The sequence below is a fragment of the Pseudovirgaria hyperparasitica genome (genome assembly GCF_010093815.1).
Source record: "Pseudovirgaria hyperparasitica strain CBS 121739 unplaced genomic scaffold EJ05scaffold_1, whole genome shotgun sequence".
Classification (NCBI taxonomy): domain Eukaryota; kingdom Fungi; phylum Ascomycota; class Dothideomycetes; order Acrospermales; family Acrospermaceae; genus Pseudovirgaria; species Pseudovirgaria hyperparasitica.
In genome coordinates, this window is record NW_022985549.1 from 2600689 (window position 1) to 2615767 (window position 15079).

A 15079-nucleotide genomic window follows, 5' to 3' on the forward strand; every position below is an offset into this window, starting at 1 on the left:
TCATGTCCATTATTCAGCATAGCCGGCGAGGACCGAGGCCAAAGCGATATTTGTGATATTATTGTAATATCCTCGGACACTGGGATAGGAACGTCGTGCGCACGGCGATGTCTGTTCACGGAGATCCGTAAGGATTGGAATTTCTCAATTAGAACCATACTTAAAGAAGCAAATAAACTTTTATGCCCTTCTACAAACTCCTAACGGCCTCATCTCACAAAGTATAGTCTATCATGACGAATCGACAACCTCCTTGAACCACTGCCTTAGTGCCATACTCAGCACTCCCGGCAACTCAGCCACGTCTCTTACAACAACATACCACCTGAATGCAAAAGTGTCCATGTACCTCTTCCACACGACCTTGCCATCATCTGTAAACTCCGGACTACGCAGGTCTAACACACTATCCTTGACCTCGTCGCCCGCACCCGAAGCCGCACTCGCACCCTGCGCCTTCCTTACAGCATCAACAATGACAAACACAATCATGATGCGCTCCTCCTGAGCTTGCCTTACGAGGCGCTGAATTTCCGCATGATTGTCATGATAGCCATCAGAAATGACAATGCCCAACTGCCACAAATCGGCGCCGGCTCCAGAGGCACGCAGGCGAGCATCGCGGAAGATGTCAATGCTCTGCTTTACCAGCTTTTTGACATCTGTACCCTTTTGCTGGAAGCCGAATTGTCGGAGCACGTCTGCACCAGCTTCGCTGCTCCACGCGCGCTCAAAAGGATGTGCAATGCGCACTTCGCTTCCGAAGCTGACGACAGCTAACTCGCCTGCTTCCAGCATATTCAGTGCACGGCTCACCAGTGCCAGGGTTTCGAATGCAAGGTCCGTTGTACGGCGCTCCGCCATGGATTGGGAGTCGTCAAGCGCAAGCATGATCTGGTATGCGCGTTTTGACGGGAGAGAGCGGCGCAGCCAGATCTTGTCGCGTTTATATGAGGACGCGATATAGGGGATGATCCGCTTGAGGTTGAGACGTTTGCCAGTGCGAAAGTCGCCGCGAAGTTTAGTAGCTGTGGTAGGGGAGAGGATAAGGCGAAGCTGCTCAGTGAGGGACTGCGACAGGGGGCGGGTGGAGTTCTCGTGGTGCGACCAGAGGACGCGGGCTTCTTGAGCCGTGCGAAAGGTGTTTGAGGAATCGAGGTGGGTGGTTGAGAGTTGATATTCGATTGGTTCGATGTCATCTGCGTCTTCGTCGGGGTTTTCATCCTCGATTTGCATGTCGTCGTCAAAGCGGTCTCTGGGCTGGTTTGACTCACCAATAAAAGTATGAGGTTTGCCATCGCTTTCTCTGTCTTGAGTAAGATCATTCTTGTCCCTCTGGTTAGCGTCCTGCGGTGTTAGTTCGTCTTCTTCTTCTTCTTCTTCATCATCGACGTCCATGGCATATTCGTCCTTCTTTTCCTCCTGAACGTTATCTGAAGGTAGTGCGAGATCCTCATTGATTGCTTTGGCTTGCTCCTCGGTGGCAGCTCCGAGCGCCTGAGCATCGGCCTTAGCCTCGTCGTCAGGTAGATGCTCGAAGTCCGCGTCAGTCATGTCGACTTCCTTATCCTGGTCTGAACTTTCTTGGCACTGAAAGGAAGGATCAAGAATTTCGCGTTGTTGCTTGTACCAGCGCTCTATTGTGTCGCCAATCTTCTTGAATGCACGACTTTCCGCGCTTTCCTCGTCTTCGCCTCGCCCTGCGCCGTCAGTAATGTCGGCACGCTGCTCGGTACCCGCTTCGGTCGGCTGCTGACTTTCAGGCTCGGTAGTATCTCCCGAAGTACCTTCATTTTGATTTGCTGCAGCGCCAGTCGATGGATTCTGTTGGTCATGCTCCATGTCCATTGCATCTTGACCGGATCCAAGGTCGGCAGACTCGTGAGCAGCATGCTCGTTGTCTTTATCTGGCAAGTCATGGACATCGTCCTGGTGTTGTTTAGGGCCTTCTTGCTCGTCTTCGACTTCTTCGAAATCAGTCTTGTCTTGTTCGTTGGTGAGCTCCTCTTCGGTTTCCTCCGGAGTGACAGTCGGATCCTCATTGTTTCCATCCATAGACTCGCCATCTTCCATGTCGTCGTCTACTTCCGGGAGGTCATTTTGGCATTCTGCATCTGGTTGCTCCTCAGTATCGTCGAAGTCGTCAAATTCGCCCAGTCTGTCCGAGGCAGTATCAGATTTGTTGTCATCCATATTTAGATCGTCTGGAAGGTCAAGCTTTTCGGTCTCTTGCATATGAGGATCCATCTGCTCGACCTCATCTTGACCAATTGCTTCTAACTCTTCGTTGCCATCCTCCGCCTCAGACTCATCTTGATCTTCAGCCTCGTCTTTGAATTCTTCCCCCTTATTTTTGTCGTCGCTAGCTGCGACCTGCTCGTCCTTGTTTTCCGAACCATTTGCGTCCTCGCCGGCCTTTTCCTTATCATTGTCGTTGCCACTCTCATCCCACATCTTCTCATCGACTGTTGATGGTCCAAGGTCATCAACGTCGCCCACGTCATCCTCTATATCATCGTCCCCCTTATCGCTAGTCTCACTGTCGTCAGTGGCCTTCTCTTCGACATCACCAATCTCGCCCTCCATTTCTTGGTCTGCCATGTCGACAGCGTCCTTTTCGTCCTCGATGTCATCATCTTTTTCGTTCTTATCGCCGGGCTCCTGGGCCAAATCAGCTAAATCCTCATCATCACCAATATCTTTGCTGATATCTTCCGCGCCCTCGCCTTCACCAAGACCAGTACCAGCTTCAAGTTTCTCGTTTTGTCCGCTCTTCTCATCAGACATCTCTGATGGGGTACAGAAACCCTGAGTGCCAACCTGGATAAAAGATTTACTAAGATGATACAGCATCTGAGTCGTGATAGTGTGGAAATCAGTGTATTTGGTCAACAGCTCTGAACAAGAGTTACTGTATTGTCGGAACACAGGAAGAATAGATGATGTCAATGCGGCAATAATCGTGACTGAGTTGTCCGGAGCTGCATGTACAGTAAAGCGGGTATATGTTAGCCTGATTATGCCTTCGATACGATTGCAGACTTGCTGTAAACGCAGTGATTTCGTGATGTTCGCGAAGGCCTTATTGTGATTAACAAGCCAATTCTCATTGTCAGTAGCGAGTGATAGAGCTGGGAGACCACTTTCTACTTCTTCGACAGCGGCCAGCATGGCATCTGCAGTGTCAAGTATAGCACTTTGGGCATCGCTTACATCCATCGAACTTTCCAAGCTCTCAACAATGTTTGGATTGACGTAATCCAAATTCGTATATGGAAGTACCTTATCGAGTATAGATTGCGTAGCTGGGTACTCACTACTCCATATGGCAAATGAGCTTTTGACATCGTCGAACAATTGTTGGATCTCAAGTGCAATGCTATCGTTGAGCGTCGTTGTAAGAGGAGCCGGAAGTTTCGCGCTAGCCTCGCATTGAGTAATTAGTGTCTTCGCTTTCCCACTAAAGTCACTGATGCCGTGAGTGACTGGAGCGAGATCTATTGTACTCAGTTTGGACTGTATATCGATGAATGAGTTTGCGGTTTCAAGCATTGTTGAGAACCAGCAAAAGTTTCTGTGGAGCTCAACAAAAGATATACATCCTATGGTCTCAGCTCGGACTTTGTATTCGTCTGGACGCCAGAGATTCTCGAGCTGATGAAGAGCTTCATTGAAACGAAAGTGGACATGAGAAGCATCAGATATTGATTTGCGCTGTTGAATCGACATCTGCATGATACTTTCCAGGAGTGATTTGCTACGAGCTACTTCAGCTGGAGTAACATCACCAGAGTGCTCTCTGGTAATATCTCTAACTTTAGGCATAGTCTGCAAAACTTTATGCAGGTAATATTCGGCACCGCCAGTGACGTCGCGGAACGAGTCAGGGAACGAGCCTAGCTGTGATAAGATGATAGCAGTGCTTTCTTGTTGCAGCAAGATATTACCGCCGACATTGGAACTGAAACCCATCTTCCTAAGGTCTTTCAACACATCTACAAAAGCTCTGCGCTTTTGTGTCTTGAGATGTTTAACATTGTCAGTATTCTCCTTGGTAAGAGTGGCAGGTGTTTCTTTACGCAATCGGGCCGAGGTCGTATCGATGTCATCCAAAAAGGCTTCCAGTTTGCTACAGGCCACAGCCCCCGAGTCTCCTATAGTAGTTCGAGCCTGCATCTTAGCTACTGTTGAAGCCACAAATTTGAAGCGTGGAGCTCGATCATTCCATTCTGGTACTGATCTTAGTACAATTTTCAATGCTGCTTTATCCTCGGATTTGAGAATTTCGGACTGCTTCAATGGCAAGCCCTTGAGAGGAGGATCTTGTGAGATATCACTGATTATGATTGATGAAGCCGGTTGTCTAAGAATCGCGCGGAACTTTCGTACTACCTTTGACAGCTTCTGATGAGAACGCTTCGCGCTTTGGCGCAGGGCATCAATGTTGATGTCTTTCCAGCTTGCAAGTTGTATTGCCTTGTTGATCTCTTTCTCTAGAGGTTTTCGCAGGACTTGAATGCATTCTTGAATCGGTTTCTCGAAGCGCGAATAAAATCCTATAAAGTTGCCCAGCGCTATCGCAACAGTCGAGGATGTCGTATGGCTGCTAGACAAAGCTACCAAGTGAAGCTGTAATTGTCTGAGCAAGCTTAGGCGATGAGCATACTCTCCAATTGAGGTGGTTCTCATGTAGTTTTCGAGAGTCTTCAGCAGAGAGGTGGTAAATGTTTTTACAACTGAGGCATCGGAAGCGTCCAAGGACCTTGTTGATACGATTATGGTTTCATACGCGATGAACCACCAACTTCTTGCTTCGTCGACACACTTGTCCTGCTCTTGGTCGAATAGTCTCGCCCATGTTCGAAGTTCAAGTCGCCTCCAGCCCACAATAAGGGAAGTGAGCCCATCGTACAATGAGTCAGCACTGAATTCTCTACTTGTGATCTTTTGCCACTCGTTCATCACGCTGTGTATCTTTTCTGCTTTGGTAATCATCTTAGCCAGCGGGTCAATATGTTTAAATGATAGGGCTTCTCGACAATGCTCGATGACCTCTGACAAAGTTGCGTGCTCGGGCCAGACACTCTTTATCAGACGAAACCGTTTCACAATCTTCCCAAGAAGTGAATGAAATTTTGTAGCTTCAATGACATTGTGGTCATGATAGAAGTTATACCCCTTAAAATCTGGCTCGCCCTGTTCCAGCTCACAGGATCGTTTGTCCAATCCCAGCAGGATGAGTGGCATCATGTTTTGTGGTGTGTTCATTCTGGTAGTAGGAACATTCCGAGTATGTGCGATCATGGTCGAGATGTTGGAGATCATAGCTCGAATGGAACTTTGGGTGTCTCTGTTCTTTACGAATAGAGCGGCATGTATGCTAGCAAGTCTACTCGCGGACCCGCGGGGAGACTCGATTGGGTCCAGCGGAGGCGGGTCATGGACTACACCACCCTGCTCATAGTCTGGGAACAGGTCTGGGTCAGTCTCCTCCTCTTCAACATCTTTCTCTTTGTCACGATAAGTATAAAGACTTGTATCTGCAGCGTTCTTCTCTTGTTCTTTGCGAAGGAGCTCCTTCCAAGCTAAATATAGACGATCGAAAATGTGCTCTATCAGTTCATTTGTAGCCGAAGATCGCCGAAAGCTTTGTTCGATAGCGCCTTCAACTTGTAGTGCTTCCAGCATACAATGTAAGCTAATCATGGATGCTGTTTGGACAAGTTCGGCATCCAGCAGTCTTCTTCGAGAAGTAATGAAAGGCGTCATATTCCAAACGTGGTTGATCGGATCCGTTTCTGTACTGGACTGGTCTCGAGAAGACACCTGGAATAAAGTGATACCAATCTTGAGACAGGACAGGAAACCAACAACTGGTGTGGTGAGATCATCGTAATGACGGAACCCGCGAGTAAGTCGGTGGCTAATCTGTGACAAGTTTTGGAGCAAGTTGTCATCAGCTGTCGCCAGGGTTTCAAGGCCATTTGTCTCAATTCGTCGGAGAACAACCAGGAGGTTGTTGAACTCTCCCTGAAGATTGTCTGATTCTGGGTGATTTGGTCGAATGATCGGTACAGCTACCGGTTCCTTACCAAGATCGGACAATTGGCGCTCGATGTGGCGGATGCGGAGTGTTGAAATCTGGCCCGTGCATAGAGATTCAAATTCGACGAGTGCCTGTCTGGCTCGTTGGAGACTCTGCTGTCGATGAAAGTAGAAGTCTCGTTCGATCATGGGCTTGAGCGCCGGGTCAAAGGTGATGTTCGGCGTGAAAAGCAAAAGCGCCTCAAAGGCGATCTTGACCCATATCTCTGCTGAAGCACGGGATCGGGCTGCAGGGGTGTCGTATTGACCCTTGAGATAGCGATCGGCTTCTTGCAAGACAGATGCAAGTCTTTTCAATTGGGGTTCAAGAACATTGGCCAGCAGCTCTAACGAATTACACTCAAAATAGTCCGAGTGTGCAGCCAGCAAGGCTTGGGAGATGTCCCCTAAGTAGGAGTCCAAAACAGCGACTTGGTCTTTCATCAATATCGACGACTTGGAGATGAGCACATCACATAAGACAGCAATCTCTCTCCTAGTACGGGCCATTCCTGCCAGATTAGTGAACTCTTTTTGCTCCCTGTAGCTTGTTAGATTACATGAGTATCTTTCGAATGAGAGAACCTACAAAGCAACGATCAATGTTTCATATGAGCTGTCAGTGAGAGCCGGGATTGGAGAAGTATGGTCACTTAGATCAGCATAGTCAATCAGACGCTGGAGCTTGACAGCAATGGAATGACCGGAACGATTAGGTTTTGTTGGCTGTTGGGCAAGCATAGATGTCACAGCAAGCCTGATGGCAGTCTCATCTTGTTCACCGTCCGCAATTCGAAGTTTCTGACTGATAAGGTAAAAGAAGCCTCGAAAGGAAGGTGTTTCTTGAATATCAGTATCGGAATCCATGGTTTGCAAAGAGTTCAAAAGCCCAGTAACGCCCTTACGTATTATTAGTAAGACAAACATTTGATGAGTGTTCTATTCTTACCATCAGTAGACCTTCTGGGTTTGTTCCTTGTGTAGCGACAAGATCCATTGCCTGTGAGAGAGACGCACGAGTTCTAGCGAGCTCAAACAGCTCACCAGACGAGCGATATGAAGCGTAATCGTACTGTTCCGCGACTTTCTCTAGCTTGAGAGTGCTTGTGAGTAATTCAGAAGAAGTCGGCGTGGCCGGTCTAAACGACTGCCACAGGCGCTCCATGCTGAATCCAGATGTAAGTTTGCTGCTCTGGTCGAAGTTAGAAAGCTCGGACAGGAGCGCCGCCTGGAGCTCCCGGTGTGGCATGTTTTGACTAGGCTGGGATTGAGATAGATGTCGGAGCATAGAGAACAACACGTTGATCCTCGTCATATCTGGCCTATTGTGCTCAATTGTCTCCGTGATGGACCACCAAACGAGTACGAGAGAACGGACGAAACTCAAGTCCTTGATGACTAGTATCAGAAACACTATCTTTGATTGAAGGAAAGGTAACATACAATGTTTAGGTCTCCAATCCGAAGTGCAGTCTCAATGTATCTCGCGGCGTGGTTGGGAATAGACGACACAAAAATGTGAATGTTCTTCATCAGTAGTTTCAAGGCCCCATGCCAAATCCTAGTTGGTAGTGCTTGGAGCTGGCGTTTCATAGCCACAATATCTCCACATAGAACGAGTGAATGGTCGATGAATTCTGCCTGCTCCATTGTATCTGAATCAATACGACATAGTAGCTCGTTGTTCATTGGATGTATGGACTAGTCTTCGTTAGTACAGGCGGCAACTTGTTAATAAGATCACCCACTTGCGCATGTAGATCAAGAACCGACACATTCAAGTTGCGCTGCACGCTCTCATAATATGCCCGAACCTTGGGCAATATGCTGGACACATATGGGCTATCCGTGAAAGTCATCATGGACCACGCTTTGGAAAGACAAAGAATATCCTTGCTGCTCGAATTTCTCGACGATGATTCGTTCGAGATTGACGGAGACGTAACGGGTGCCAGAACACCTATAGATAAGTCTTCATGTTCATCACCGAAGAATCCACTGCCAGAGGACAACGTGGTCCGAACAAGACCGATGGTAAGTTGCTCACCAAAGCTACCAGCCCGTGACATGTCATCGAGAGACAAATGACCCATTGCAATATCGATCATGTTTGCAGTATTGTTGACTGATTCCAAAGCCGCAATTGCATGGCGAAAGCGGTACACTGATGAATCATTCCTGTAATGAGGCGCATGTGCAAGACCTCCGTCATTGCACGGCTTCTGATGCGATAGAATGAAAAGTTCAATAGCACGATTCCGCATGGCCCGAGATAGTTCGCCATATTTTGGGTCAACAGTCATGAAGATCCGGAAATCAGGATGTGGCTTCACAATTCGAGCCTCGCCGCTATCAGAACTGTGTTCGTTGATTATCAGGTAGCCATCAGGCTCAAGGAGTGAGTTGAGCCGGTCTAGGACAGAACTACTACAGAAGTTTGCATTGTCAAGGACGAGCCAGTGGCCCTGTTCAATAGCGTCTATGAGGACACCATCAACCCACTTGAACTGCGGACCCTCTGGTGTCGAAGAGGTCTCGATTGCAAGTTCGACTTCAGTATAAAGATTTCGTATTTGAGGCTCTGTGATTTCGTCGCCAATGAGGGACAGTGACTGCAAGACTTCTTTAAGAGTCACTTCTGATGAGCATCGACAGAGACGCAAGAAATGCGGTAAAAGCTCCGACTTCACTGGCGAGCTGACTAAGACTTCTATCAACAAGCCTCGAACGACCCGAGAAACTTGATCCCGAAGACGATTAACAGTTCTGGAGCGATCTACCTGTTCGTAGCCTCCGACGAGATCCATTGCATCGATGTCTGGGGTCATCGGGAAGGTTATTAATCTTGCACCAGCTGTAGAAGCAAGATGATTCAAAAGAAAGGACTTGCCGCTACCAGTCTGACCAACGAGAATCACAGGCCATCTCTGTTGAACGCTGATCATCAGGGATTCTAGAACTGGCAGCTTGTCAACGTCTACAGCCATCTGAAAACAAGTCGAATGCGGTATATCAATCTTTTTTCGGGTGGTGGTACCTAGTCCGACTTGATATGTCATGCAACTGAGATTGTGATAGAATGATCGGGGGGAAACTCGACCTAATCCAGTCTTTTTATACAGTGCTAGTAAAGACTCGCGATCTGTAGATGATCGGAACCGAAGAGTAAAGACAGTGTCGAGGTAGTCGCGGACAGATCCAGTGCCAAGTAGTCCGATTTTTGTTGTAATGAGATGCATCCAGCGCAGCGTATCACGGATATTGAATTCCCAGGGGCTGCCTTGCGTACCGAAGCTGCGATAAACAGCAACTTCCTTTTCGAGTTCTGACACAAATGTGATCAGGAGACTCATCTTCTCTTCATTGGCATGAGGGAAGGTCTGCTTGCTAATTAATTTCAGGTCTATGCCAGTGAGCACATCAGCATATACTACGGTAAATCGATTGACAAAAGAGGCAGGTAGACCTTTCCGACCACCACCTTGATGATGAGGGTTCTGGGCAGCAAACAGACGAAAGTTTGCATGGCGTTTAAAAGTCTGATCGAGCTCCGAGATGTACACTTCTCCTCTGTGGTCAAGACAGGCGTTAAGACCTTCTAAAATGGACTGGGAAGCTAAGTTCATCTCATCGAGCAAAACCCATGTGCCCTCTTTCATCGCCTTTAAGAACGGCGCATCCTGCCATGCGAACTTTCCAGCAGCTTCGCCCTCGACGGGAACATCGGTACCAAAAAGATCGACGAGGTCTGTTTGCTCAGATAGGTTGATCCTTGTCAAAGGTACACCGACCGATCTAGCCATGGCCACAATCAGCGTTGTTTTTCCAACACCTGGATTACCTTCGAGAAGAACGGGTTTCGATAGCTGCAGTGCACGAGCGATCCTCATGGCGTTTTTCCTTGTCGTTGGCGCGTTGAACCCAAAGGTTGAGTCCATATTCACGCAGGTTCTCTTGGCTAAGCTAAAAGCTCCAAAGGTCATCAGTTGTTCGTCGTCGCTAATTGTTGATGCGTCATAGATGGAATCATCAAAATCTGTGTCGAGTAAAGATCCCAACTTCAAGAAACAGGTTCTCCTCTCATCCTCAATCGAAACAGCAGACATTGCCAGCATCGCAGATGGATTAGCGCCGAGGGTATCAATGTAAACCAGTGCCGCACCATGGACAATAGCAACGAGCAGTGGTAGAGAACAAGTTGTTATAGTGTTGTTGATGAACGAGGCCCAGGAGAGCATGTCACGTATGGACACAGTCGACGTCGCGGATGTAGTGTACTTATTAGCAAACCACTGTGCGAAGGACACAAGCGCACTCGCATGTGCCACAGCAGCAGATGCCAGCTTCATTTTGATAATTTGCAGAATATCTTCTGTGTCCGACAACGGAGGTACCCAGATTTCTGTAAAACGATTGCGTAAAGCTGGTGAGAGCTCTTTCTTGCCGTAGTCACCTCCTGGATTCATTGTGGCCATGAACTGGAAGTCGTGACTTGCTACAATCAAGGACTCATTAGTACCTTTCTCCGCAAGCAACAGCGTCCTTTCGGATTCGAGAACGCTGTTGAGGCGCTCTAGCACCGAGTCGTCGGCTAGTGAGATCTCATCGAGCAGGAAAAACTGGCCACTTTTCATAGCAGTAACAAGAGATCCATCGACCCATTCGAATAGAGCAGCAGACTTGGTAGATAGATGCGCGATTTCCTTCTGAATCTTCGGTTCGACCATGGCGCGCTCTTGTGAAGACAGAGTATTGTACCTATGTAACATAGTACCGAGAGTGTTGTCCAGCTGACCAGTGATTGGTGTCAAAGCTTGTGCTAACAATTCCAGGAGAGCTTCTTCGATTGCGGCTCGGTTTCGCACCGGACGTTGTGATCCTATGAGATCACTAGTCTCAGTATTCTGATGTGCGTTGACAATATGAAGTTGTTTCTCGCAAGCATTTGCAAAGATTTGGCAAACAGTCGTCTTGCCGCATCCGGTCTCACCAACAAGTAGAACAGGTTCATGGTTTCGTAAAGCTTGAGCAAGCAGTGTGTACAAACGGCGCATGGACTGGGTCCAAACTACGCCGTCGACCCGCGGAAACTTTTGTGGTAAATCGTCTACAGAACCATATAATGTAATTTCATTGATCTGTACGCGTGCACCATTCTTGCTCATAACTTTCTCTATGATTTCTTTCACCGCTGTTCTCTCTTCAATTTTCCTGACACGCTCGGCCAAAAGCATATACCCGTTGGTGGCCAGGTCTTGGATTGTTTCCGCCTCACGCAATGCCCAACGAAAGAGGTCTCGAAGGGTAGCGAAACTCTTTTGCTCGAATATACGTTCTTCTTGACGAAGTAGAGAGAGCTCCTTGTAGACAGCTACGATCCGCTTACACCACGACTCCGGGACATGCGTTCGTCTATGGAGAATCTCTGTGAGCTCCTCTACCGGTATGTCGTCGAAGTGAAGTTCCAAAAACCGGTTTCGAAAAGCACGCGATAACACTTTTCGCCCGCCATATAGTCCTGCCGGATTCTGGGTTGCAAATAGCATAAAGTTTTCGTGCGGTCGGACGACTTCTTGAGTCTCCGGTAGAAGCAATTCGCGATTATCGTCCAGTAGCCGATTGAGGGCCTCAAGAACATCTGTTGGCGCCAGATTCAGTTCATCAAGGACCATCCAATGGCCTTCGCGCAAAGCCTTGACCAAAATTCCCTCTTCAAAGCGGAGACCACCTTCTGAAGACACATATGTCCCTAGATACTCCTGCAAGTCTGTGTGCTCGTGGTTGTTAATCCGGACAAATTGGTTCCCAGTTCGTTTTGCCAAATACTCAATCATACTGGTCTTGCCGGAGGATGTCGGTCCTTGGATTAAAATCGGATACTTGTTGGTTGAGGTTGCCCTGATCAAATTGTTCAGATTTCGCTGGACAAAGGGCGTGATGATGTAGTGAGGTTGCTGTGCTTCCGGAATGGGCCCTCGAGGCAGCCAATGATGGCCTAATTGCAAGTAATGTCGATGATCGATGGGGGCTTGTAACGACCGTTGAAGTTCTGATCGAGCATTCCCGTGTTGACGAAGTAGGTGCTTTTCGATCAATGGCGCTACGAGACTCTCTGACTTACCATCAAGAAGTGTGCAGAAGCTCATATGAAAGCCTTCATATAGTGCTCGTTCACGTTTACAACGACCGGTCATATCTCGCGCGTAGGTCAGCGTCCTAGTCAACGTTCGTAGGCTGAAATGCGGCTTCTGGTCCGCACCATCGACCAGGAGGTTCTTTCTGACGAGATCTTGTATTTCTCTGTATAGCGAAGTAACATCGGCAACAATGCGCTTTGAGTTGGGCTCATTAGTCCCAAGATACGTCTCTACAACGCTGCGCAGGCTCTTGTCGTCGGCATCTGGACTGTCCACGTATAGCTCGGTGAAGCGCGATCGTATTCCAGGTGGAAGATCCTTCTTTCCCACGTCAGTAGCGGGATTCATGGCAGCGAAAATCCGAAAATCCGGATGAGCCACTACGCGCTGTGCATTACCCGTCTCCGTGAGTAGAACAGAGGGTTCCGTATCTGACTCGAAGAGATCTGCCAAAGCCTCAAGCGTGTCGGGCGAAGCCAGGTTGATTTCGTCGAGTAAGATCCAGTCTCCGTTTCGTACAGCTCTTACGATGTTGCCCTCCTGAAAAGCGAAAGCAAAAGCTCCCGAGCCTTTTGATATTCTCGATTCGAGTAAGGTAAGATTGGATGAGAATTTATTCCAGCGAGATTCCGGAAAAGCCGAAGTACCACAATCTAATCTGCGTTTCTTGGATGGCTGCTCTTCTCGATCACATCCTATCTTTTCGCGATATGTATTGACCATGCGCAAGGCATCGCGCCATTGGGCACAAACAGCAGTCCATTTACCTTTAGCCATTCGCTTGGCCAAAATGTCCATGAACTTTCCATTATTTGTTCTGCGTGAGAAGGTCATCCCGAACAACTCGTCAAATTCATCTTTTAAGGGGATAAAGAGGCTGCGAATATTAACGGGCTTAAAACCACCGAGAAGATCGCCACTCTCACTTTGCTGGCACAAATTGAAGACGACTAGTTTCCGGCCTAGCTGACTTGCCATGTATTGAATACATGTTGTTTTGCCCGTGCCTGTCTCTCCGACGAGTAGCAGGGGCTCTTTGCACTCAACTGCTCGTCCTAATTTCTCGAGTAGACGTAATGTATGACCATTTGTTGAGAAAGGAGTCATTTCACCCTTCACCGTGATCTTGAACCCTTTTCTCCGATCAAGAGTGACCCTGCCAACTTGAAAACTGGAGTTACCAAGATGATGCGAGATCTCTCGATGTAGTAGTAGATGGTCTCGTCTCTGGGAATCTATGTGCAGCTCTTTAGCTACGCATGTCATAAGGCTTAGTCGACTTTGCTGTTCTTGAAAACTGCCAGCGAATGAATCGAATGCTTCCAGAAACATGCCATCTTTTTGTTGGGCAGTAACACGTGCTCCGTCCGTGAGCGACAATGACATACGTCGACACCATTTGAAAAGATCCCGAGGTGTGACAGCTCGTGATCTTGCGAGCTGATCAGTATGCGCGACTTCCAAGCGTTCTGTGCTGATTTTTGTGTAGATGCTGATGATTGCTTCGACGTGGCCCTGCAACTTCGGAAATCTTGTAGTAACAATAGTCCTGAGCTCGTTAAGAGATAGTGATTCCACTCGTACCGTAGACCAGAGTCTCGATCCGATAATAGCTTTGGAGGTAACTTCTTCACCTTTCATGTTTTTATTGCTGCGCATAGTAGCAATGATCTTGAACCCGCGGGGAGCGACGATCCTCTCGCCACGGCTTGGAATGAGTAGTTCTCCTCTTTCGATGAGGGGCAGGAAAGTACTGAGAATCTCATTTGGGGCTCGATCGAGATCTTCAATCAAAATCCAGCGGCCTTCTCTCACTGCAGTCGTGAGTATACCCGGTGTCCATTCGAAGGAACCAGGGTCTGCACCAGTGGTATACATGCCAATCAGAAGTTTGGCATCACTCTGTTCATTTAGATGCAAAGTGACCATGGAATTCAGTTTACCTAATTGTGTTGCAAGGTGTCGGACAAGTAGCGTTTTTCCCGAGCCAGGAAGTCCGGTCAAAAGAACAGCATTTGAAATGGTCAAAGTGCGCGCAAGTTTTCTAAGATTTGCTACTGTCGATAATGTTCGTACAAGGGTACTTGGAGATGCAGGACCATTAGTCGCAGAGAGACGTGGTAATAGGACGCCATCGATATCGCAACATTGATCGGAAAGAGAGTTCCCTGCGACTGACACCACACTATCATCTTCGCGTTGTTTCTTCGACCGAGCATGCGCAATCCCTTTGTGTCGCTGCTCCTCCCACAAGCTCAGGAACCAATAGTCGATCCGAAGACCTTCCCACTCGCCTTCAATGACCTCTTTCCCGACATATCGTAACACCATTTCTTGAGTTGAAGCATCTGCCGCATACAGATAAAGACAGAGTATCCGAACGGTCAGGTAACGAACGGGTCGGCTTGGATTTGAGAGGAGTACCTGGAGCCGAGCAGGCTGTAAATACCGCGCGAAGGTACAATTATCAAACGCGAGCAGTCGAAAGACTCCTAGTAAGTGTTCACATAATTGCGACTCGGGTATCGCTGGAGCAATTGCTTCTTCAAGCTCCGAAGGGAGTATGTCTAGGAGTCCTTCGAAAAGTGCCTGCGAGAATTGAGATTCTGCGAGTTCGGAAAGGTGAGGTGCGAAAGGTAATATCCGCGCAAATGCTGCTATTTTCGTAGTCGAGGTGGTATCATGAGCGAGCCATCGTGAGCATAGTTCTGGGAACAAGTGCTCGTATCGGGCAAAGATGTGATCGGTTTGCTGGGGCTCAAGAGCTTTCAATGCTAGTGTCGCAAGGGTCTCCGAGGAAAGAGAGCCTGGATATGAGAGCTCCATGATTTGTTGGAGCTTCGAATCTACAAATTCAT

General features: G+C 48.1%; 1 protein-coding gene across 1 annotated transcript; it reads right to left on the bottom strand.

The window, feature by feature from the left end:
- Positions 1-231: 231 nt before the first annotated feature.
- Positions 232-15047, bottom strand: EJ05DRAFT_506948 (midasin; the record flags this gene model as incomplete). The annotated part of the gene is made up of 5 exons (XM_033747871.1): positions 232-6625; positions 6674-6984; positions 7034-7474; positions 7528-7785; positions 7833-15047. 5 exons carry the CDS (start codon positions 15045-15047, stop codon positions 232-234), a joined length of 14619 nt encoding a protein of 4872 aa, XP_033605797.1.
- Between the last annotated feature and the right edge of the window lie 32 nt (positions 15048-15079).